The sequence below is a fragment of the Xiphophorus couchianus genome, chromosome 7 (genome assembly GCF_001444195.1).
Source record: "Xiphophorus couchianus chromosome 7, X_couchianus-1.0, whole genome shotgun sequence".
NCBI classification, from domain to species: Eukaryota; Metazoa; Chordata; class Actinopteri; order Cyprinodontiformes; family Poeciliidae; genus Xiphophorus; species Xiphophorus couchianus.
In genome coordinates this window covers 8,903,425-8,927,146 of record NC_040234.1, presented here as the reverse complement: position 1 = coordinate 8,927,146, position 23,722 = coordinate 8,903,425, and the positions used below count along the sequence as shown (strand labels likewise).

Here is a 23,722-nt window from a genome sequence, read left to right as displayed (position 1 = left end):
TGGTATTTGCAACAGTCTGTCCTCACAACGTTGTGCTCCAAAAATAATAATTCAAAGTGATGAAATCTGGTGCAATGCAGAGTTCACATTCTTCTCACTTAGTTTGGGAATCAGTGTAAACATTTTCCCAGAAAAACACAATTTATCTTATGGTTAGTATAGCTGCAGATCCTTTCCCCCCCACCCCCCCTTTTTTTTACTTGTGGTCTAATTTTTTCCTGTGGTTGTATCCACTTTTATGAGGTTGATGGGTGCTGTGCATTAGACTCTGTTGACATTAAGGTCCCTGCTCCGTGCTTTGCCAAATGTTTATCCCCAAACACAAAAATAAAATACTGTTTTTAACCCAACACATCGATGAGTTGTATCTGCATAGCCCACATTAAAAATCACAGCAGCTTTTAATTTTGCGAAATATTAACTGATGATAGCGGATCAAGTCCACATCGTATCAATATTTCACTTTTATTTTGGGGAAACTAAAATGGTTTATTTTGAGGATTCTGGTTGTAACTTTGGTGACATAATCTTTTGCACAAAGATTGTTACTGTTGTCAAATGTTAGTGCTACAATACATTTGTCACAAGACTCACCTCAGATGGGCAGGATCACAGACCACATGATGATTAGGACAGCACTGTGGTTAAACACCAAACCATTATACTTCTATTTTTTTTAAAAAGTGTAACCACTTTAGACATTTTAGAAAAAGCTAATATTATCACCTTCTTAAAATAATAGCTGAAGTCATTTTCTGCCAAAAGGTTTTTTTTTTTGTTGCTAAAATTTGTTAACAAAAATTACGTAGACCATTATTTTAGGAAGGTGACGATACAAGTTGTTATTTAAACTAATAAAAATGTAAAAGCTAAGCATTACTTTAATTAAACATGTGAAATCTCAGTCAGAAGGAAGATTTTATAGAAAAAACTATTATCAGGACTTTATTTTGTTTATAATCATGACTATACATGTCAGTGTACTTTTGGAAGGACTTCTTTCTGTCTCATCGGGATGATAATAAAAACGTCTTGCTTATTAAGGTAAATGGTAAATTATCTGCTAAGTTCCCAAACTTTCCAGTCCTAACAAAAAAATAAACAATTTCTTGTTAAAATTTAGAAAATTGACAAATTAAAAAAAGTAAAAAAAAACATTGGGATCTTGACTGAATAAGAAGTATACCAAGTGTAATGCTTCATGAATAGTATTTTTATTTGCCATCCCAATAAAGGAGAAAAGCAAAAAGCAAAATTTAAAGTTGCCTAATTCCTGGAGTTTGTCCAATGATTCTTTTCCAAATTGTGTGGAAAAATAAACTTCCTTTGGTTCAAACAACGTTTATGCTGCATGGTTTTTTAAAATTCAAATAAAACATATATAAAAACGTGTTGATCTATAGAGCCTGATGATGGTTTGGTTACTTTGCTTGCGCCTTGGACCGGCTCTGGTCCCATTATCAGTAGTAAAAGTAACAAAGTACACAAAGTTATCTCAGCTGCTTTAGTGGTTAAAACCTTATGCCAGACTGAACATGTTGATGAGCTTTCCCACGACCGCAAAACCTTCTTAAAACTAGAACTAAAAGGATCTGTTTAATTTTTAAATGGGTTCTTTTAGAGTTCAGAAGGAAATCCCATGGGATGTTACTGTATTCGTTCTTTCTAAATCTATACTGTCTTTGAGTGTTTGTGTGTTCAGACGTGTTAAATGGTATTAAAGTTCACTCTAATAACACCCTGATGATAACCGCAGAGGGAAGGAAGCACCGTTAGACCCGCGCGCTCTCACAAACACTCACGCACAGCCGCGCGCTAGCTGTCCTCGCGCTCACTTTGGGCGGATGCTGGAGGAAACACCGTTAGACACATGGAGACAGAGGAAGGGTCTCAGACGGCTCTCAGTCTCATTGAAACTCAGCTGAAACTCGAGTCTTTCAGGGTTTTTTTTTTTTTTTTTTTTGCTTTCATTGAGGTTTAAGCTTTTTTCTTTAGTTCTTTTTTTTTCTTTTTCTGTAAAATCTCTGAAGCTCCGCGCGCTGTCGCGTGGAGCAACCGGGGGGGTGGGTTCAGCAACAAGTCTCTGGCGCGATTGAGAGGAGTTTACCGGAGTCCCTTTGAAGAACCAGCTTGTCTGTTTTTTTAAAACTCGTTCTGGATTGAAGCTTTTTGACCTGAGAGGCTCCCAGCTGTCTGAGGGGTATGTAACCTCTATGAGGTGTTCAAGACAGGAAATTAATAAGTGTCAGAGTTCGTTAATGTCCTTAATTAATGATTTTTTTTTCTTTCATAATGCTTATGTAAGAATCCAAGCAGGAATTGTTTCGGCTTTGGTATTTTTATTTATTTTTTAAATAATTCCATGTGGAATTTGAAATAAAAATGAAGATTACGTGAAGATGATAAAACACACCACAATATATTGGAGTTTATGTATATTCAGGTAGCAAACACATTTAAAATAAGCTTGCGGCAAGTTATCAACTTTAAAATACTTACTTTACTTAAAACGAAGAGGAAAACATCGGCGAAATTCCATGCATTCTCGATTTAATTATGCTAAAACTGTTTTAAGCAATAAAGAATCTAAGAAGCTTTAAGGATTGTGACAGTCTAATATTTCGCAAAATATGGCTTTAAGCTCACTTTTTTATGTGGAACCGCCCTTAAATGTAACAGGGGAAACAGGATGCTGTCTTTGTTTAGCAGCTTGTTTAATTAACATTTAGATTTTTTTTGCTTATTAAAAAATTAGTCTTTGAGCATCACAGAAAAAAAAAGGGCATTTTCCTTTTAAGAGTTTGGGAACATTTTTTTGAATTTTGTGTAAAACGTGTGTCTATAAGGTGAGGTGATCCAAATAGAGCAGGGATGAAGTGAGTCAGCCTCAGGGGTTTTTTTTTTTTTTTGTTGGAACAGCCCTGTTCACAGTGGCTGGTTTAAGAGGTGGGAGTTAACCACAGCTCATTCCAGCCTCTCTCTTTTACTTCCTACTTCTGTTTGGGGCTCCTCTTGACATCAGATGGTCTGAGCCAAAATGTGGTTGCACGTTAAGACATTGGGGGTAGCTGACATCCTGACATGCCACATTTCTTGCAACTAATTTGGATCTTTGGGAGTACCGGAGTATTTTCTCAACTTCTTAGTCTGTATATAGATTAGATCATTATATTGAACCTCTTATACTTGACTAACTAGTCAAACTATTTCAGCTTGTTTGATAAATTAAAAAAGACTATGTTTACCTTAGTTTTCTGCAGGATTTCCCCCAGAAACCCTGTCAAGCCCAGTAGTGGGGGCGTTAGGGCAGTCCACCAGCAGTCCACAGGGTGCAACTGTAGCACACCAATAGTGCTCTTTTCAGTGTGTCGCCTATAAACCTAGCTTAATCTGTCTTTACTACCACTGTTACTGGTGTATAAAAACCAAACCCTATTTAAAATAAACAAACAACACTCAGCCTAAGTAAAGCTTGGTGGCCCACCAGGCTGATAATACGCTGGAGGAAACCCTGTCATTTGCTTTAGTGACGCTTATCCTAAACTGAGGAATATTTGTCGCTCTTTGGAGTTTAAGTCTGATCTTATTTTAAAATGAAAACTTTTATAATTTGGACAATCAAACTAAATTCCGGCTGCACAGTGGCGCAGTTGGTAGCACTGTTGCCTTGCAGCAAGAAGGTCCTGGGTTCGATTCCTGGCCCGGGGTCTTTCTGAGCGGAGTGGGTTCTCTTCGGGTACTCTGGCTTCCTCCCACAGTCCAAAAACATGCTAGGTTAGGTAAATTGGTTAATTGGTCTTTCTAAATTCTCCCTAGGTGTGAATGTGTGTGTACATGGTTGTTTGTCCTGTCTGTCTCTGTGACAGACTGGCGACCTGTCCAGGGTGAATCCGCCTCTCGCCTGGAACGTTAGCTGGAGATAGACACCAGCACCCCTTCTGACCCCACTAGGGACAAGGGTGTTAGAAGATTGATGGATGGAAACTAAATTCCTAAGTTTTATGTTATCGTGTACCTTGTACCTGATTTTTTTTTTTTTTTTTTTAGATGGAGATTTCATCTGATGGATGTTTCATACAGAAAGTTTATCATTTTGTAGCTAGAGACGTTCCTTGCCCACTTTGACAAGCAATAATTGACTTAACTAACTTGTTTGTGGTCTGGTCATGGTTTACTGTAAGAAATTGTGATTCAATGATTCCAAAACTCTCTACTAACAGGAGGTTTTTTTTACTTGTCAGTAGTCATGATGTTTCATCTAAAATAAATCAACTAGCCCAACAGGGATCAGAATTAGTCTAAATGTAAGTATATCGTCATTATTTGTGAAAATGAGCAACAAGAAATAAAAACAAACTCACTATGTTTTATGTGAAAGCAAAGCTTGGGTATAAAATTAGGGTAAAAACTTATGAAGGGGTGAATTAATACACTATTTACAGGTTTTGCTGTTTTCAAGATTCTGAAAGATCCTATCTTCTTTTTCTGTCCCACAGGTTGTCTGCACCCATCAGTGGACATTATGGGTATCGTCTTCTGCCTGGTTCCAGTCCAGGTTCTGGTTCTGGTTCTGGTCTGTCCTGCGGCAGGTTATAATCTGGATCAGGAGCACAGCATGGTGTTCAACGGCCCTCACTCCTCGATGTTTGGATACTCTGTGCTGCTGCATCGCCACAACTCTGAAAAATGGTCTGAATCTAATCTCTGTTTGTACGTTATTGAACTGCCATTTATCTTCTGTTGAACCATAATCGGTCCTTCAATGAAACTCCATTAATCTGTAGATTATCCTACGTTAGTCTGATATCAACTCTATTCATCAAACGGTATATGTTAGAAATTTTTCTTGGATCTAATTGATTGTTAGTCACGTATTAACCATCTGGTCATCCAAGCCTAAAATATTTTTATTCAAATATTGTTTCTTTGCAGCCCAGATAAATTAGGCATTCATCTACTTTGGGTTTATTTAATCTTTTGTGCTTTCGCTGTCCATTTATGTTTCAAATGCACTAAACTGCTTCTAAAAGCTGCTTTTAGAATATATTGTTTGTAATTGTCTAACTGATTTTTGTTTTGTCACTAAATATCATTGCAAACAGTATTTGTGAATTGTATATATTGTAGCTGTGATTTAAACCAAACATACTGCTGTTCCTACACATACAGATATTTGTTTGGTGAAACGTCTTTAGTTAGTGCGATTCATTAGAGGTCCATCCATGTGAAGACCTCTGTGTGCTGCTGCTGTCTGCATGCACATTAATTAGTCTGTTTTTGGAAATAAAGAGAAGCTCTTTGAAGCCTCACACACAGCTCACCATTCAGACAGAAAAAAAACACTAACCCTGTCTTCATTTCCCCCCCGTTTAACTCAGGCTGCTGGTCGGAGCTCCAGTGGCTAACTCCTCTCATCAGCTGACTCAATCTCCAGGAGCCGTTTTTCGCTGCAACATTATGGATGAGAAGCGCAGATGCGATCGTCTTTCTGCTGGTCAGAGTTTGTTTATGCTGTGTGTTTAACGAACATCAAGGAAACACATTTACTAGTGATATGTGCACATATAGAAACACGTCTTATTCACAGATTCACATTATTATTTTCAAGATATATCATAAAACTATAATCTTGCCTTGACTTTTCGGTTTGTTGGATAAAATCCCATTGAACTTTGCAGTTGTACCCTGACAAAATTTGGCAAATACTTTTGCTCAGCTCTGTATTCACATTTTAAGCCCCCTTTAAATCTATTCACAAAGGTAAGAGATGAGTGAATGACTATCAAACTGGAACAATAAAATGGTTTTATAGCTTTTATAGGGTACTGCAAAGATGCAGGTCATGAATAAACAATACATTCAAGTATACAAATACATTGACACTGACTTATTAACAACAAAAAGAGCCCATAAAAATCTGCATGTTTTGCCAAAGTGAAAACAACATTCGCCTTCTGGAAGTGACAGTGAACTTTTGTATGTGTGTGCAGACATTTTAAGTTGTGGGAAGACGTGTGAACCGGAGAGTGATCACCAGTGGCTGGGTGTTAGTTTGTCCAGACAACCCGGAGAAAATGGTGGACGTGTCCTGGTAATGCACAATTCATTCTTTTAGCATATTGTGGCTGTTTTTTGACTTTTTCTCTGTTTATGAAGATGAAATAAAAAATGTTATTCCCTGTATGTTCCACAGCAGACAGAGGTTGAAAGTCGAAAAAAGATATTAAGGCCTTTCTTTATGTACGCCACTGATCTTCCAGCTATCACTGGCAGTCTTTCTCTCTCACCCTTTTACAGCCTGGATGAACTTTTCAACATATGGTAGAAAATAGCTTCCTTTTAGATAGCTTCTGACGTATTTGTGCTTTCACACAGATAATGAAACTATCTCCTTTAGTAACAACTTCCACACCAAAAGGTATATTTAGCTCTTAGATATGATGCGTTCAATTATCATTTTTGCTCACTGTTGACCAGGAGGGCAATAAGTCTGAAAATAGGAATGATTTCAGTTACCAGTTACCACCTCTAAATATGATTTCTGCTTTTGATTTATTGATTGATGATTGTGTCTTCAGTTTACTTCTGAGATCTTAACACTGTAAAATGCCAGAACTGTCCAAACTAACAAGACTTGACACATTCTATATCTGCTGCACTTCTTGCTTTCCTAGTTTTTCTGCATGGCAGGAGACAACCAAGGCATTTTCCAACATGTAGATTAGATATAGACAATGTTGGCCAGCAACTATTGTGCTAAATTAGCTTCCTGTTAGTATGGAAACACTCAAATAACAGCAACGCCCAATGGAGAACACTTCCAAAAACATTTCCAATGACATAAACACCCTCCAATAATTTATAGTTGTTCAAGTGGTCAATAGGAATGTCTTTTCAGAATAGTTTCCTTCTGATTCAGTACTTCTGAGGCTTTGACAAAAGCAGTTGCATCTTGGTGAAGTTATTAACCATAGCATGGAGCAACTGCACAACAAACAGCTAAATTTAAAACCATGACACAGCTTTCAGCCATGTGATGATTTCTGTTGCAAAATTAATAAAATTAATAAGTATACAACGAGACTGAAATAACACTAAGCTGCTAGCAATGTGATAATAGGGTTGAAGATTTCTGTCACCATGGCGGCGTCTCGTATGGCCATGGCTGGTTCAGATTTATTGCTTAGGTTAGCGTTTTCTGTCGCAATATCTCAGAGAAACAACGCAAGAACAGGCTATGATCGTCTAATGTGTGACTCAGTAATAGTTCCTTGTCAGATGTTGTTTGTGAGTTTCAAGTGTTATATGTGTGTATACGTGCATGTTCAGGCATGTGCTCATCGCTGGAAGAACGTGTATTACTCAAGGAAAGACGGCCAGAACAACAAGCTTCCTAATGGCGTCTGTTTTCGTTATGAGAGTGACCTGACCTCCTACCAGCACTTTATCCCTTGCTACAAAGGTACACACACACACACACCCCTACACGCCTACACACAAGTGTTTTATCCACAGCTACATGATTAGGATGTCATGGCGTTGTAAGGGTTCTTGACCTTGCTTCCTCATCGAGACAAAGTCTGAGGATGAAACTCAGCTGTGAAATCCTATTGGATCAGGCACTTCCTTTTCTGCCTGAATTGTTGTTTTTAAAGCGCCCCAGTGACTTGATATTATGGTTCAAGATTAAGCAATCATAGCCATACCAAGAGATACAGATGTATGTGTGTGTGTGAGAGTGTGGGTATGTGAAGCAGCAGCTGTCCAGGAAAACATTTCGACATAATTCGCTCACCTTCAGATCTGACCGCTTCTGTCCATCATTCACAGACCACCAGAGGAAGTTTGGTGAGGATTACGGGTCATGTCAGGCGGGCATTTCCAATTTCTTGACACAGGTCAGTAACAGACAGGCAACATAGTTTCTGAAATCCTTTTTGTTCAGTGACAGCATTTGCATCAGAGAGAGTTGTTGTTAACCGGCTCTGGCTGGTCCTGTTCTTTTTTCAGGGGGTTTTGGGGGAAATCTGAAATCTAAAAATTGCCTGGTTTAATTCTTAGTGTGTGTCTATTCATAATATGTCATAGCTTTAAAAATAAGAAGCTGATAGAAACTAAGTTTGTCATTTTAGATTCTATTGTTTGAAAAAAAGAGGAAATGTTTTCAACTTGTTTTATAAAACCTTATTTAGAAATTTATAGCTAATAAAAGACCATCACAATCTACTGTAATCCAGATTTGAAAGTTTACTGTGAACCTTAAGTTTTCAGTTTGAACAATTCAACACAGGTTCGTTCTCTCTTAGGATCTGATCATCGTAGGAGCACCAGGTTCTTCTTACTGGATGGGCTCAGTTGTGGTCTACAACACCTCCAGCAATTCGATGTCGGTGTATCAGGATGACGAGACAGGAGCTGTCAGCTATGGGAGCTACCTAGGTAACAATTGATCCCTATCCTGCACAATCAGTATAAACCATAAACTGCAGTTGTGTTTTATTTAGTTAGATTTAGATTGAACCATCCTGATACTCTGTTATACAGTTCAAGCAAACTGGATCTCTTCATATCTTTACATTTCAAGCAGTAACACTCTGCTTAAAATTTTTTTAAATTAAAATGTGTTTAATTCCAAAACACATTTTGGATTAAACACATTCAAATACCTTTTGCATGTTTTTCAAAGTCTTTGGTGTCTTTTCTATATGCTTTCTTCAGTTCTATAAATTCTATCTCCATTATTTTTGATCCAAACATCTTCATCAGGAACCAGAACAAACCTGTCTATTGTCAGCTACATTTTTATAAACCTCCAATTCTGTGGCGTAAATATGCACAAATGTATTTTAGCAAGCATAGTTCTTGTGTTTGAAAGCCATCTATGTTTACTGTTACTTCAGGATTCATTATAAGTTAGAAATACTGTTAAAGTGAGCGGACATGCTGAGCTGAAAGAGGACTTTGTGCACCTGTCTCTTATCTCTGTTTCAGTTAGCTACACCACGTTTCATTTGGCTTTTCAAACACACATTTTAGATACAGTGAAAGTAGGGAGGGTTCAGTCTCCACACCACTCTCACACAGATGCCCCTTATGTTTTTATCATCATGCTAAAGATATTTCTATTTGCGATATACACCTAAGACCATGTTAAATGCACATGTCTGGAAGATTAGCTTAGATAGACATTTATGTTTGAATTTTTCTTGATTTCAAGGTGGATGCCAGATGCATCTATCATCTCTCACAAAGTATGCTGAGCAGGAAATCAGTCGAAAAGGTGTGATGTTCAGAGAAAACACATAAGCTCAGAAGGAAATGAGTTTTAACAAGTTTATCCACTGATCTTGTTTCCCACACCCATAAACCTGTTAAATTTAGTTAAAGGTTATTTTTAAAAGGTATTTCTAATCTGAGGAACGAACCTTATCATATTGTAATTTACTGATTATGACTGTATGTCACATTACAGTTTTGGTGCTTTGTTATTGTAAACATGCACTTATTGATAGAATCGTTTTAAGTTTGAGGGTCTTACATATTTAGTAATTTTCCAAGTTTTTTTCTTTTGGACACAATTATCAAAATAAAATTGTGTCCTGAATCTGTGCTGTGTGTTTGTATATACTTGAGTTTAGATTTAGGTATTTGTTTTGATCTGGTGAGGTCAGATCCTTCATAGCAGGGCTGTCAAACTCATTTTCATTTTGGGCCACATCAAAAATCTGAATGTTCTTAAAGGGCTGGTTGTGCCAAAATATATTGATAAAACCAATTTAACTGTAAAAATATCAATAAGTAGCTACTCCTCTGGGATTTTGTGTTTTAGTGTCCTTTTTTGCAATCAAAATGAGAGATTTTGTGGTGAATATTTAGAAATGCTCATAAGAAATTTTGACAAAATTTGCGGTAATGTATGATGTTAAATGTGACTCTTTATCACTCGCCGTATCAGTTACAGATTCAATGATTTTGACCAATTCTGAGAAAATTTGCAGTAAAATCAGAAAAAGAAAATTGGAAATTTGTTGATTTTGTGTGAATTTCACAGATTTGTGAAAAACTGGAAGGACTTATTAATGTAATTTTGAATCTACAGGGCCACATAAAAAGCTAAGTCAGGCCAGATCTCGCCCCCGGGCCTTGAGTTTGACACCTGTGCTTTGCACAATAAAACCTTAGAATTGGCAGAGGGTGTACTTTCTTTTTCTCATCTCTATTTTGGGAGTTTTAATGTCACCTTGTCATAAATGTGTCATTCCCATTGCCCTATCTGGTTATAAACCAAAGATACATCATGCTAAATGTCACATGCAGGTCTTTTATTCTGATCAAACAAACCTACACAACATTATTTATTCACAAACAGAAGACAACCCAACTATTATACACCCACCCTCTTAGAGGTTTAGTGTAGATTTAAATACAAGGGGAAATATATAATGATACATCCTACAATGACTTGATTATCTAGTAAATGTTCAGTAAAGGCAGTATGGGTATTGGCGTGTGGGGTCTAACCTTGTGGCTCCCAACATCAACCTCAACTCACCAAACTGTGGAAGGTGATGAAGCCATTTTCTCCCTAAACAGGAAGTGGTTTGTGTGAGTGGGGGTAGGGAGGCTGATGTCAGCAGCAGTCGCAGCATTGCAAAAATACATTTACTTCCTTTAAACAACAAAACCTAAGATGTGATTTTTATGCTGGAGATGGTGGTGCGACTGAAGTGCCTATTAAAATGAAATGTTTGACTTAAATGTCCGCCAGGTGTTGAATCAGAGTAACTACTTCTGTTATTGTTGATATTAATTTCATTTAATATGTTTTATCCTCAGTTGTCAATGAGTGCAAATATGATGTTCAGTTCTTCTCCATAAACTGCAGTAGATATTGGTTTGTTGATAGTGCGTCCTGATGCTTCAGGTTACGCCGTTGGAGCCGGTCACTTCCAGAGTCCCTCTTCCATAGAGGTGGTGGGTGGAGCTCCACAGTACAATCAGAAGGGCAAGGTAGGACCACGACACTTATTTATGTACAATTTTACTTCACGTACTCGACCCTAATGCAATCTAATCAAATATCTGCTTTGTATTTGTAACTGGGTGAGTTTCTTGAAGTTATCGCCTGCATCGACGGTAGAAGTCAGTTTGTGTTTGCACATTTCAGGCCTTCATCTTCTCAACAGAGAACAGCAAAATGCTGAAGGTGGTTTCAGAAGTTGCTGGAAATGAAGTGAGCCTTTCTTTTCATCATAAGTTGGAACAATGCACCACATTTTTGTCTAAAAGATGGGTCTCTTTCCAGCTGGGGTCTTATTTCGGCTCCAGTGTTTGTGTGGTGGATCTGAATGCTGATGGTTTGTCGGATCTGCTGGTTGGTGCTCCCATGGCAACGGGGACCTCCAGGGAAGAGGGAAGAGTTCATGTGTACATTAATGAGGGGGAGGTAGGAACATTCATCCATTCATCCAAGTAATATTTCTAGTTTCTTTCAAAATTTGGCTAAAAATATTGAGCAGTATGCAATGTGAGATGCAAAATATTAAGGAATCGACCCTGAATATGCTGAATTCTCACAAAGGCTCAGCTGAAGGAGGCGGAGTTTAAGCTGACTGGCAGCGATGCTTATGCGGCACGGTTTGGGCAGACCATTGCTGACCTTGGAGACCTGGATGATGATGGCTATCCAGGTAAGAACCACACCTGCACAGCCTGAAGAAATTGTGACAGTGACAAATAATACTATTGGCTCTAATAATGTTACTTCCATTTTCAGGCTGAAACAATTAATTATATCATGACATTATCAAATTGTATCGATTATTGAAATAATCGTCAGCTAATTTAGTAATAGATTTATTTGTAACTGGAGTATGCTAACTCTAAAATATGGCATTTTCTGAGGGAAAAAAACACTTTCAGAGCAGTAATTTTAGATTTGGCATCATAGATGGGGAAAAAACATCTATAATGTTTTATCAATAGTTTTATCTTCACCTGGTTCAAATTCTGCAACATTTTTCTATTGAGTACCTTTTACTATCCAATTATTAATTGGCTAATTAAAAAAATAATCACCAGTTTAGCCCAATACTGTACTGATGTTAAGTCAAGCAGATAGGACATATTTAAGTATTTATTTAGCTGCAGATGCATCCTTTGCTATGTTATTGCATTTTAGGCAATAAATGCAATTGAATAATCTGTTTATTTGCAATTTTTACATTTCATTGTTGCATAAAATAAGCTTAAGTGGTTAAATGAAAAATCTGCAGAATGTGCCTTTTCTTTTATCTGATTATTTGATTAATTGTCAGAATAATTGATGACTAAAATAATGGCTAATTGTAGCGTTAGTCCCTTTGTACGTCTACTTAAAAGCTCAAGTGAAGAAGCCGTGGGTGGATTTGTTTTGCTCCAGGGCACCTCAGCAGTTGTAACTAGGAAGAGCTAAGAGCTGATTTTCTCCTGTCTGCTTAGATCTCCTGCCTTTCTGCCCCTTTATCAAATACCACCACCGTTGTTCAGTGGCATGCTGGGCTAAACAACCCCAGGGCCACAGCCACCCCGCTCAGTGCCTGTTGTCACTTTCTGATAACAGAGCACCATCCTGCCTTTAACACATTGCTCCTACACACACATATACAACACAGCCCCCTCACCATCTGTGTGTGCGTGTGCGTCTGGGTGTGTGTGAGGGGTGGAGTGTGTTATTAAGTTCATTAAACTGTAATGACAAACTGTTGCTGCTCTGTAAATGAACATGCCCTGTAATCTGCCACTGCGAGATAAAAAGCTATGTGTGAGTGCTTGTATTTCTCATATTGTGGAGACGTATACATTTACCCACCAACATGTGGGGCCTGCTAGGAGCCAAGTACTATGAGTGGGTTTAAAATTAGGCTGAAATTCATTTGAGTTGTAGATAGGATTAGAGCTAAGTTGGTGTTTTCAGGAAATTAATGTGGTTCAGTAAGTCAAGCCAGTGTTTATTCTGGTGATTAAATATTTGCTAAGTGAATGTTTGCGTTTCCATTTCAGTGTGCTTTTGGAAAAAGGAAAAGTTAAAGGCTTCTTTCAAAGAACTGAGGTTAAATATTAAATGATAAGATTGTTTGTCTTCCCATGTTAACATACAGTGTTTAATTTAGACAAATATTCACACCATTTCAGGTTTTTGACATTGTGTCATGCTGCAACCACAAACTTCAAAGTATTTCAACAGGATTTCATATAGTACACTAACAATAATAAGTGCATAATTATGAAATGGAAGGAAATAGAAACTTACTGTAACAGACCAGCAGCTGTAATTTTATCTAACAGGAAAATTAATACAGGTAAAAAGATGTGAATATTTTTTTCAAATAGTTGAACTTTATGTTTGTATGCAACAAGCTTAACTTTAGCTGTAATGACGTTGAAAAATCAAGTACACAGGAAATATCACAAAATGCTTTACTTAAACAGTAATATAGTTTTTAAAAGCCATAAATTATGACTATTTTAAGAGGTAATCTGTTGGCAAAAGTTCCCCAACATAAAATTATACATTGCAAGGGAGAACATTTTTAAATAAAGAGCAACATACATTGTTTTCTGTGTGAAAGTAAAAAAGACAAACAAAAGACTGAAAGAAGAAGTCCTCACAGAAACAGCTTCTGCGTTTGGTTTTAGATGTGGCTGTTGGCGCTCCACAGGAAGACGACCTCAAAGGCGCCGTCTACATCTACAATGGCAGGAAGGAGGGTATTTCACCAAAACCATCACAGGTACAAACATCAACACGGAGCCAGAGGCGCTTCCATAAAGGTGTTGCTGACAAGGCTGTGAAGCTCAGTGTGCAAGCAGTTCAGGGTAGCCTTTGTCGCAATGAGCAATTAATCAGCTGATTCCATGATAAATTGAAATGAACTACATAATTTCCATTCTGAGGCAGTTTTTTATTTTTTTTTTACATCATAATCCGTTTTGTATCTGGTTTTGGTTGTGTGTGTTTTTTATTTCCACTTTATTTACTGTTTTTGATTGGTGTGTTTTCTTTTAGAAATTTAAAATGTCTTCCAGTGTGTTCTGCATAAAATTAAAATGTATTAGTCTTCTAGAGGGTGAACTTGCATTACCAGTATTTTACTTGAAAATGGTCTCAAAATGACAATATTATTGTTTATCGCAATAATTTCTAGGACAATTTATCACCCAGTAAACTTTGTTATTGTGTCAGGCCTAGCACTTACTAGTGAGACATTAAAATTACTTAAATTATTTAGAAACACACTTTAGTGTGTTTAAATCAATAAGACCTAACAAGATTTGTTGTACTCTGAGAGTTTTTCAGTTTCTTTCTTGGTCACTCATGTATAAAGAAGTAATTTTAAGTTTTGTTGTGTATTATATGTATGAAGTGATACTTAGACTTGATTTCCACTCTGTGACCTCAGAGGATTACAGGGTCATCCCTGGGTCATGACCTGAAGATGTTTGGACAGTCGCTGAACTCTGGGATTGACATCGATGATAACGGCTACAACGGTAAAGGATCCCATGTGTCCGTATCCGCCACATTGTCTTGTGCTGTTCTCACTGGATCAGCGCTTAACGTGGATAAACTGTGTCTCTACAGACGTGGCAGTGGGAGCATTCCTTTCAGACTCAGCTGTGGTTCTCAGGTAAACTCATAAAAATACTTTATGTTTTCTGATTTTCTGATTATGGTGTGAAAAAGTTTTTTCTGGTTCTACCCCCATAGGACCCGTCCAGTGGTTCAAGTGAAAGCTTCTCTGATTCTGCCTGAGCAGATTGATCTGATGGGGGCGCAATGCCAAGATCACAAAACTCAGACTGTCTGCTTCAATGTTACGATCTGCTTCAGTGTCACATTTAAACACCACAGAGGGGCAATAGGTACATTACAGAAATAAAGAAAATTGTGCAATATTTTAAGTCTTTAAAGTCCTGTGAAGATAAGTGACATTCCCACTTTCCTACTTTCCATTTTAATATATATTACAAAAATACAAAACTATTAGTTTCAATGTTTAAGAATTAAATCTGTAATAATACATAACTTTGACTTACTTACATGGAAGATGTTTCCTCTTTTCTCCCCAGAGCTTCAGTATAATTTGACCTCCGACCTCCTCCATAAACCATCGTTCCCTCATCGTTTCTATTTCCACGGTAACGGATCATCGAACAGCACGAGGGGTCATATGAAGGCACGACACGGCCATCCCAGCTGTGCAACACATGTGGCTTACCAAAGGGTAAAACTCTCAGACTCAAAAGCAGAAAACAGTAAAACATGCTGATTCCTGACTAGATCAGTAGTGAAGATGTTTAGTGTTTTTATTTCGCCGCTGCATGGTTTTTTCCTCATCTACAGAAAGACGTTAAAGACATCTACACTCCAGTTCAGTTTGAAGTTTCCTATGGGCTCAGTGAAAAGAGGAGCCACAAAACCCCATCCAGAAAATTAGCATCCATAAAACCCATTCTGCAGCACAGTGCAGGACATCATAACACCATCACCAATCAGGTATCAATCTGTGTCACACAGTAAGTTCAATGTTTCATTTGCAAAACAACAAAATGTTACTTTGTAATAGATTTAATTTTATATATACGTTGGAATATTGCAAGTGTATTTTTTCAAATTTAGGTTCTTTGTGGTAAAATGAGTGATCAACAAGGTATTAACATGGACTTTGTTCGGTGCCCTTCAAAATAAAAGCCTCTTATAGATTAGTATTTTCTTTCTCTACTAAGAAATAAAATATATAACAACAATAATATTAAATACTAAATACTACTTTGAATAACCCAGTTCATTAGATAAATTGATTTAAAGGGAGGAAAATAGCTGCTTTAAAGTCAGATACCTAATAGCGAACCGTGCTGTTAATCCAGATGTGTTTACAGCTGCAGCGCCTGCAGCACATTAGCTAACATCCGGCTCCTGTGTTTCACAAAAACAGAGCAGAAAAACAGTTAAGAAAGAGGAATGCACAGCTGGAGTGAGTCATGAGATCATTATTATTAATCATCTGTAACTTCAGGGTCAGAAGTCAGGGTCACAGGAGCTGTTTGTAAGATCATCAGTGACTTCTGCTTTCATTCATTGTTACTGGTGTCATAAACAGTATGCTTCTCTCTTTCTTTCTCTCCGTCAGACTCGGTTTGCTCGCTCCTGCTCTATGGTGAACTGTTCGACCAACATGCAGCTGTCAAGTGAACTAGTGCTGCCGCAGTAAGAACATGAGCACCCACACATGAAACAGGCACAAGTATTCTGTGTAACTAAAAAAGAAAGAGATAGAGGAGGAAACTAAAAAGAAAAGTGACAGCGCAGTTGAAAACACCTCAAAGGTCAGTGTAGGTAGCTATGCTTCAAGTAAGACTTCAAAAAATGAGCTCTTCCTCTCTGTAATAATAATAAAAAAAACATGGACGTTTTTCCCCTGTAAACACTTGATGATAATTAGTTGCAGGCAAACAGAGAACAAACCTGTTCTGTCTTTAGAGTTCACTGCATGCACTGAACTCTAAAAGCAGCCAGCATTTTAATCTGCATATTTAAATACCTCTTATTCTCTCCGTCCATTATCTCAAGTTATATCTGGATGGAGTTGAGCTGATATTTCTCAGCTGCACTCACTTCTGCAACGCTCAGCTAATTAAATGTACAGATATTCTACATTGTGAAAAGGGGATTACCATCAACAAGAATGGTGGCGTTTATCAGCAGATTAAGAGACGGAGGGAGGAAGCAGCACAGTGGAAATGAGATTCAAGATAACGAGACCATCCACATTCAGTTAAAGGATTCACCACAGGCTGATTTAATACAGAAGATGAAAATAAGATAACATGTTGAAGAATTAAGTCATCATACAGTAACTGCATGTTATTTATAAGTGGAACTCCAACATTGATATTTGTTGTTGATCTTGTTGCTTGTCTGCAGACAGCAGAAGTTCTTCGCGCTCGGTTCGGGACAGATCATCCTGAAAACCTCCCTGATGAACTCTGGAGATGATGCCTTCCTGCCTCGAGTGACATTGAGATTCCCAAACAACATCCACTACATCAAAGTGCTGCATAATGTGAGTTTACGTCAAACAGAGAGAGGAAGAAACCATCGTTTGGTTTTACTAATTAAGGTCTCAGTTCTGGCTAATTTTTGATGTTTCCACTTTGGAAGATTTAACCTCTGATGTGGAAGAAAGCAAAAGTAATTGCTGATCTGGAACCAGGCTCATTACATTTTGTACATCCCCACTTTAGTATGCTTCACACCAAATGAAAAACCAAATATCTTAGCTTTAACCCTAGAGATAACTTCTTAGACCTGGGTATCCTCTAAAATCTTCATGTTTGTTTTCATATGAGCAGCAGGGCAACGTGATTAGTTGTGATGTCACTGAGGAAGTGAACACTACAGAGGTGAGGGTGGACTGCAGAATCACCAGCCTCGTCCTCCCAGCCCTCTCTCAGGTAATCGCACTATTACTCATCCCGCTGTGCATAACACCTTGGTTTATCAATTTCACAACAGCTGCTTTCCTACGATGGGCCCCCTTGTAAAAGTATTCATACCCCTTTGAGTTTTTGACACTTCGGCCACAAACATGTCAGAAAACCACAAGGAAACCCTGTTAGTCACAAGTGGAAGAAGATGCTCTGGGCAGATTGAAATGAAATGTAATCAAAGCTTTCACTCATGGAGTGTGAATGCAAATACACACCACTCTTTCCAGATGTTTATTTGTAAAATAGTTTTTTATTAATGTAATATTTCCTTCCAATTCAATGCAATATTATGTGCTAAGCTGGTGCCAATAACCACCAATATACCTCATGGTTTGTGGTTACAATGCAGCCAAATCTGGTTAACTGTGGTGGCGCAGGGGGTTAGCACGCCCCACGTTTGGAGGCCTTAGTCCTCGACGGGGACGTCGCGGGTTCGACTCCCGGTCCCGGTGACCTTTGCCGCATGTCCTGCCCTCTTTACTGTCTGCCTGCTGTCGCAAAAAATACAAGCCACTAGTGCCGCAAAAACTCTATGGGGAAAATAAATAAATAAAAAATCTGGGAAACTTTAAGTAGTATGAATATTCTCACAAGATGCTGGATTCTGGGTCTAGAAAGTAGCTGGAAACAGTCCTCCTTTTGACAGCTTTACACAAGCTCAAAAGAGCACCAAATTATAAAAATCATCCTTTAAGAGTATAAATGTTAACGTCAAAAGCAAAAAGGTCACAGGTTATGCTTTTATTCCCCACCACATTGATTGTTCACTGTCTGGTAACTATGACTATGAACTTATGGAGTTGTTATTGCTCCTTAGCCTCCTGTCTCAGAACATCCAGCAGTTCAAAGGTGAAACCAAGAGACCATTCCAATCATTAAACTTAAAAAATGATGTAGCTTTATGTTATTAAAGCCAAAGTTTAATCAGTAATACTTTTATAACAAATTTATGTCAGATCATGATTTCTTGATTAATGTCAAGTTGTCATAGCAAAGACATTTTGAATAATGTCAACTTTGTATTAAAAGTGTCATGATTTACCGAATGACACTTTATGACAACAGTCATAAATAATCATGAAGACTTACTCATGTTCATGACAGGTGTTATGTCATGTTTATGACGGTGTCATGACAGTCTTCAAATCAAATAAAGTGTTACGCCCTTTTTTTTGCAGATGAATATCAGTTTTCTGTTGGATGTCAGTCAGAACAGCACGCCTGGCGACATTCACATTAACATCAACACCAGCAGGTAATGACCTCACCGTCGCCCCTGATGTCGTCACTGAAGCTTAGCTTTAAAGCAGTGATCCTACAGAAGAGATGTCTTCAGGTTATTACAGATAAAAACCATTTAAATAAATGTTTTTTTTCCCCCATTTGCAGTGACAATTACGAGATGGATGAGTTTCTCCGAGATAACAGCATGACTCTTGTTCTTCCTCTGAAACATGGAGTTGGTGTCAGCATCCACGGGTCAGTCAAATTTAGATACATTACAGCTGAAATAAAAGGAGAGAGATGAAAATATACAAAATTGTAGGTAGGAAAACATTAGAGATGCTTCATAGCCAGCTGAATCTCCTTCTTTGTGTTTACAGTTTTGTGACTCCAAAGTCTTTTGTGTTTGGTGATGAAGACTTGATTCCAGCTGATTGCTACCCTGAAAAATTCAACTACACATTTAAGGTAAGTTCAGATGTTTCTTTAACTGTGTTCAGTAGTTACAGGTGACATAGCATCAAAAATGTTCCTCCTATTTTAGTCATTTATTTTGTATTTATTTCACTTAGCTTTGATGATTGTGACTTACAGCTAATGGCAACAGAAAATTCAACTTCTCCAAAGATCAGATTAATGGTCTGTTTTTTGACCATTAAAAACAGATTTTTAAAGCGAAAAGCTAATATTGTTGTCTATGTGATTATAGAACGTCAACTTGACTTTATCCAAGCTGTTACATTTTCTTTGTAAATCCATTATTAAACCAGGGACAATATAGAAGTGATTTTAGGAGAAAAAGTACTGGACTGGCAAATTACTTTTCTTATTTTTATTTTTTTCATCACAAATAATATTAAATTTGTCTGAGAAATTATCTTATGGTTTTCATTCCCTTTACATATTCTTAAAAAATAAATGCTTGAAATATATAACTGTGTAATGAATCTGCGGTATATAGAGTATGAGTCTGGCTTTTTGCACTAAATTACTCAAATTAATATTTTGATTATATTTTCATATTGAGACGAACATCTTGCATATACTTGCTACTGATTCTTTGAGAGCTCCCTCAATTATGCTCCAAAATAACTGAAGTGTCTGCGTTTATTCTTCTTTTCACAATACTGGGAAAATGTAATGTGTTTTCCTAATACTGCTGATTGAACTTATTAATCTAAAATTCAATTTATTTGTGTCTTTACTGTGAAGACACAGCACCTAAGGACAACAATATTTGTCATTAGATGTTGGAAATTTTCCGACAATGTTTTGCTACTCAATATAAGCCATTTTTCACACCTGTTTGGTAATTTACAACTATAACACGCACACAGCAAATATAGCGAAGTGGGAAAGTTTGGTTACACCAGTGTGTTGCATGCAGAACCATATCTTTAGATCAAGTCATTATTAAACCGTAAACCATGATCCTCTGTGGTATGCCATCTCATACCAACTGTAAACAAAAAGCTGCCAATCTGTAAAGCGGCTGAAAAAAAAACCCTGATAAAATTGTTATTGTTATTTCTTCTACTAGACCTTTGAAATCCCTTACACTGAACTTGAATCTTTTGGGTTGTCTGGTATTTTGTTTTCATGCAGGTGTTAAACTTTGGACCCAGCAAGGCGTTAAACACAGTGGTTCAGATTGCACTGCCAAAACTCCTGGCACCGTACCCACACAGACTGCTTCAGCTCATCGACTGGAAGGTAAAAACATCAAGAGTCCAAGTTTCTATCACTCCTAATGCCGAGGAAAGCAAAAATGACTATAGTGGTAGCACTAGATACTGCCTGTTGACGACATTTTGGAAAGGATCTTTCATAATAACGTAATTTTTTGTCTCCTTCTGTAGTCATCACATGGTTTGTGCTCAATAAGTGACAAAACGATTTCAGTCAGTGAGGACTGCAACGTTCCCCAGGCTTCATTCATCAAACAGATCATTTTCTTCTTCTCTCCCGCCACCACCCGCACAATGGTAAGACGATCTTTTCTTCTCAGAAATATGTGATTCGGTATGTACGTAGCAGTTCATCAGACAAACAGAGGCAGCCAAGGTTACATGAATGTTTAAATGCTGAAGTCACAGTGGCACCAAAGAAAATGTCAGGTCGTAAATAAAGCAGGATTAGAAATGCATCAATCAGAATTTGAGATCTCTGGACTTGAGCTGTTTATCTACTGATTTCAGGTGATTCAAATATATTTTTAGCAGCTATAATATGTGATTATATTACATTTTGTAATTTTTTCAAATCAGACTTTAAACTACTTTTCCTATGTTAAAAACTGGAAATCATTTGTGACCATCAGTTTACACAAAAAATTAAAAAATTGTAAAACAAAATAGAATATTTCTACATTTTTATCAATTAAAGTTTTACTGACATATTTCTGTATTTTTCTTTATTGTAGCCTGAATGAACCACAGACATGTTGCAAAATACAAGTTCCTCTTAACCTTTTGTGCCGCCCCTGACATCTATTTTAAACGTTTCACTAATAATGAGAACACTGAGTCTTCCACCAGGATCAGCATGAATAGTGAAAGGTGTTTGTTGTCAGCTCAACAAAGCACAGGCATGGTGCATTCACTGGTCAGGAAAAGATCAGATTTTTGATTTCTGAGCAGCTGGTCGCCAGTGAGGCGAGATGTAGTCGTGAATTACTGCTCCCCTATCCAGGCGACAAACTGACTTTCATTAGTTAAACTATTTTACATATGTGTGTTTGTGTAGTTCTGTGGCCGTGTCGATAATCTGTGTGAGCACCTGGTGTGTCGTCTTGGTAACCTGGATGCGGGCAGAGATGCTACCATCCAGCTGGAAATCAGCCTGAATCCTGCTGTGCTGCTGCAAGCACCGGTAACCAGTTGAGATGATCTTACTGTACAAGTTGAATGTTTCTTTTTTCTTTTTGTTTTTTGAAGTAATTGCAGACTAATTGTTTATTTCGACACCAGACCAACATGTTGTTAAACTGACATTCATTAATTTAGGGATTTCTAACCCAATTGTGCCTTCACTCCTTTAAACATGAAGTATAAATTGTATTAAAAAGTGTTAGTTTGTGAAAATAAATATTGCATACACTGCAAAAACACAAAATCTTACTAAGTATTTTTAGTCCAGTTTCGAGTGCAAATATATAAGTGCACTTGAAATAAGTCAAAACTGACCTACAAGTAATGTTTCAGCAAGATATACAAGCTTGTTTTAAGTCAATAAGTCTTTAATATTGATGAAAAGGGACTAGTTATAAGTGGAATAATCTACCTTAATTTTATCATTAAAAATAAGGAATTACTGTATTAACTTTAATCAAGCACATATTTCCTGCTGAAAAGTTACTTGTAAATTAGGTTTGAATTATTTCAAGTGGACTAAGATAAAAGATATTTGCACTAGAAACTGGACCAGAAATATGTGGTAAGATTTAATGTTTTTGCTGCATATCTGCAAAAATTTAATCAGTTTCTGCTGACATTTAAGCAGGCTGCTCTCCATGTTACAAATAAACGCTGCTTTCTGTCTCAGGGCCGTCATCATGTTATGAAGTTGGAGAGCACAGCAACCGTGTTGTCGCCCAGAGAAGATGCTCACACTGTCCTAATCAAGGATCAACCTGCACTGGTAAAATACCTGAAAACAGGAGACCCAAGTCTAATGCTGAATACTCTGTGTCTATATAAACAAGGCTTTGTTAAGGCGCTGCATTTCTGCCCCAAATTGTTTAGGGCATTACAACAGGTCTGGTTGTTAAAAAGTGTTAATAATTTCCAGGTGGTGGTGGAAGCTGTTTTTACCCAGAAACCCTCAATGCCTGTGAAGATTTTCATTATCGCCGTCAGTTTAGTTTTAGGACTGATCATCTTGACTGCTCTCATCTGGTGTTTGTATAAGGTAACTAGCTCATTTTAAACACCCAGTATGGATTTTTAATGAGGAAACATATATTCACACTGTTTGCTGTTATTTTAAGAGTATAAAATCTCTTAAAATTCTGTGTAACAAAGTAAAAATTAATAGGGACCATTTGTTTGTCTGATTTACAGTGTGGCTTCTTTAAGAGGAACTTCAAGAAGCAGGAAGAGTTAAATAGAGACAGCTGGGACTACGTTCCCAAACTCAACAAGAGGGAGAGCTCTACTTAAACTCATCTGCTGCCTCTCGCTGTGACGTCGGGGCATTAGCAGCGGGCAGAGTTCACCACAAAGCTGTGCAAAAACTTTGCAGCAATGACGGATGAGGATGAAAGCATCCTGAATGCACCTGAACTGATAAACCAAATGTGCCTTCACAAAGGAGAGACTGGCCTTGAGGAAGACCGCAGCACTGGATGGATGGATGGACGGACGGATGGATGGATGGATGGATAACTAAAACAGCTTCCTGTGTTGTGGACGAACACTGGAGAAGAACCAAACCAAGTGACTTTCTGATGATCTCAGGGGATTGGAAACCTTGCTCCTGATTGGCTCATGCCTTTGGAATAAGTTCCTTCATTTTGTTTACCTGCTGGTCAGCAGTGATGGAGCACGAGACTCACTGGTTGTGTCGCGTCATCCAACAGCTGCAGTCGACACTCGACTGCAGCGGGCTGCAGGAGTGTGCAGGAAAAGGGAATCAATACAAATTTTGTGTTCTGATAGCGGGACACAGATAAAAAAAAATGCTGGGAAATGGGATACAATGCTGCTTCTTCTTCTTTTTTTATTTTGCCGTTTTCCCTTTTGTCACTGGTATGCTTGCGTCTGCTCCTTTGGCAGAATTTTGTGGCACATGAAGTAAATCCACATATTTTCATTGTTCACCTAGACAAAAAGTTGTCTTGGCAGTGCCGACAACTAACCAAGTAAAGCATCCTGTCTTTCAGATGTGTTGGCGGGAAAAAAATCAGCATTTAAGAAAATCAGCATTTAAGGTGGCCTTTTGCTACCTGTGAGGATAAACTCACAGG

The 23,722-nt window shown here is 37.7% G+C and overlaps 1 protein-coding gene across 1 annotated transcript; it reads left to right on the top strand.

The window, feature by feature from the left end:
- Nucleotides 1-1,824: 1,824 nt before the first annotated feature.
- itga4 (integrin alpha 4) lies at nt 1,825-23,650 on the top strand. Its single transcript, XM_028023282.1, has 29 exons — nt 1,825-2,200; nt 4,497-4,689; nt 5,379-5,494; nt 5,991-6,091; nt 7,330-7,462; nt 7,831-7,898; nt 8,307-8,439; nt 10,925-11,010; nt 11,168-11,233; nt 11,306-11,446; nt 11,582-11,690; nt 13,678-13,772; nt 14,442-14,532; nt 14,624-14,669; nt 14,750-14,904; nt 15,112-15,266; nt 15,386-15,538; nt 16,173-16,249; nt 16,967-17,105; nt 17,395-17,496; nt 18,711-18,787; nt 18,922-19,011; nt 19,137-19,224; nt 20,362-20,469; nt 20,616-20,741; nt 21,502-21,627; nt 22,300-22,395; nt 22,546-22,665; nt 22,818-23,650. Exons 2-29 carry the CDS (start codon nt 4,523-4,525, stop codon nt 22,914-22,916), a joined length of 3,063 nt encoding a protein of 1,020 aa, XP_027879083.1. The 5' UTR covers nt 1,825-2,200; nt 4,497-4,522; the 3' UTR covers nt 22,917-23,650.
- The last annotated feature ends 72 nt before the right edge of the window (nt 23,651-23,722 follow it).

What these genes read in the sequence shown, in the direction of transcription:
- itga4 (XM_028023282.1), top strand. Translation starts at nt 4,523, where the DNA reads ATGGGTATCGTCTTCTGCCTGGTTCCAGTCCAGGTTCTGGTTCTGGTT. An exon ending in CAGAAGTTGCTGGAAATGAA is followed by an intron (nt 11,234 to 11,305) that starts GTGAGCCTTTCT and finishes GTCTCTTTCCAG; the next exon opens with CTGGGGTCTTATTTCGGCTC. An exon ending in TCCTCCCAGCCCTCTCTCAG is followed by an intron (nt 17,497 to 18,710) that starts GTAATCGCACTA and finishes TTTTTTTTGCAG; the next exon opens with ATGAATATCAGTTTTCTGTT.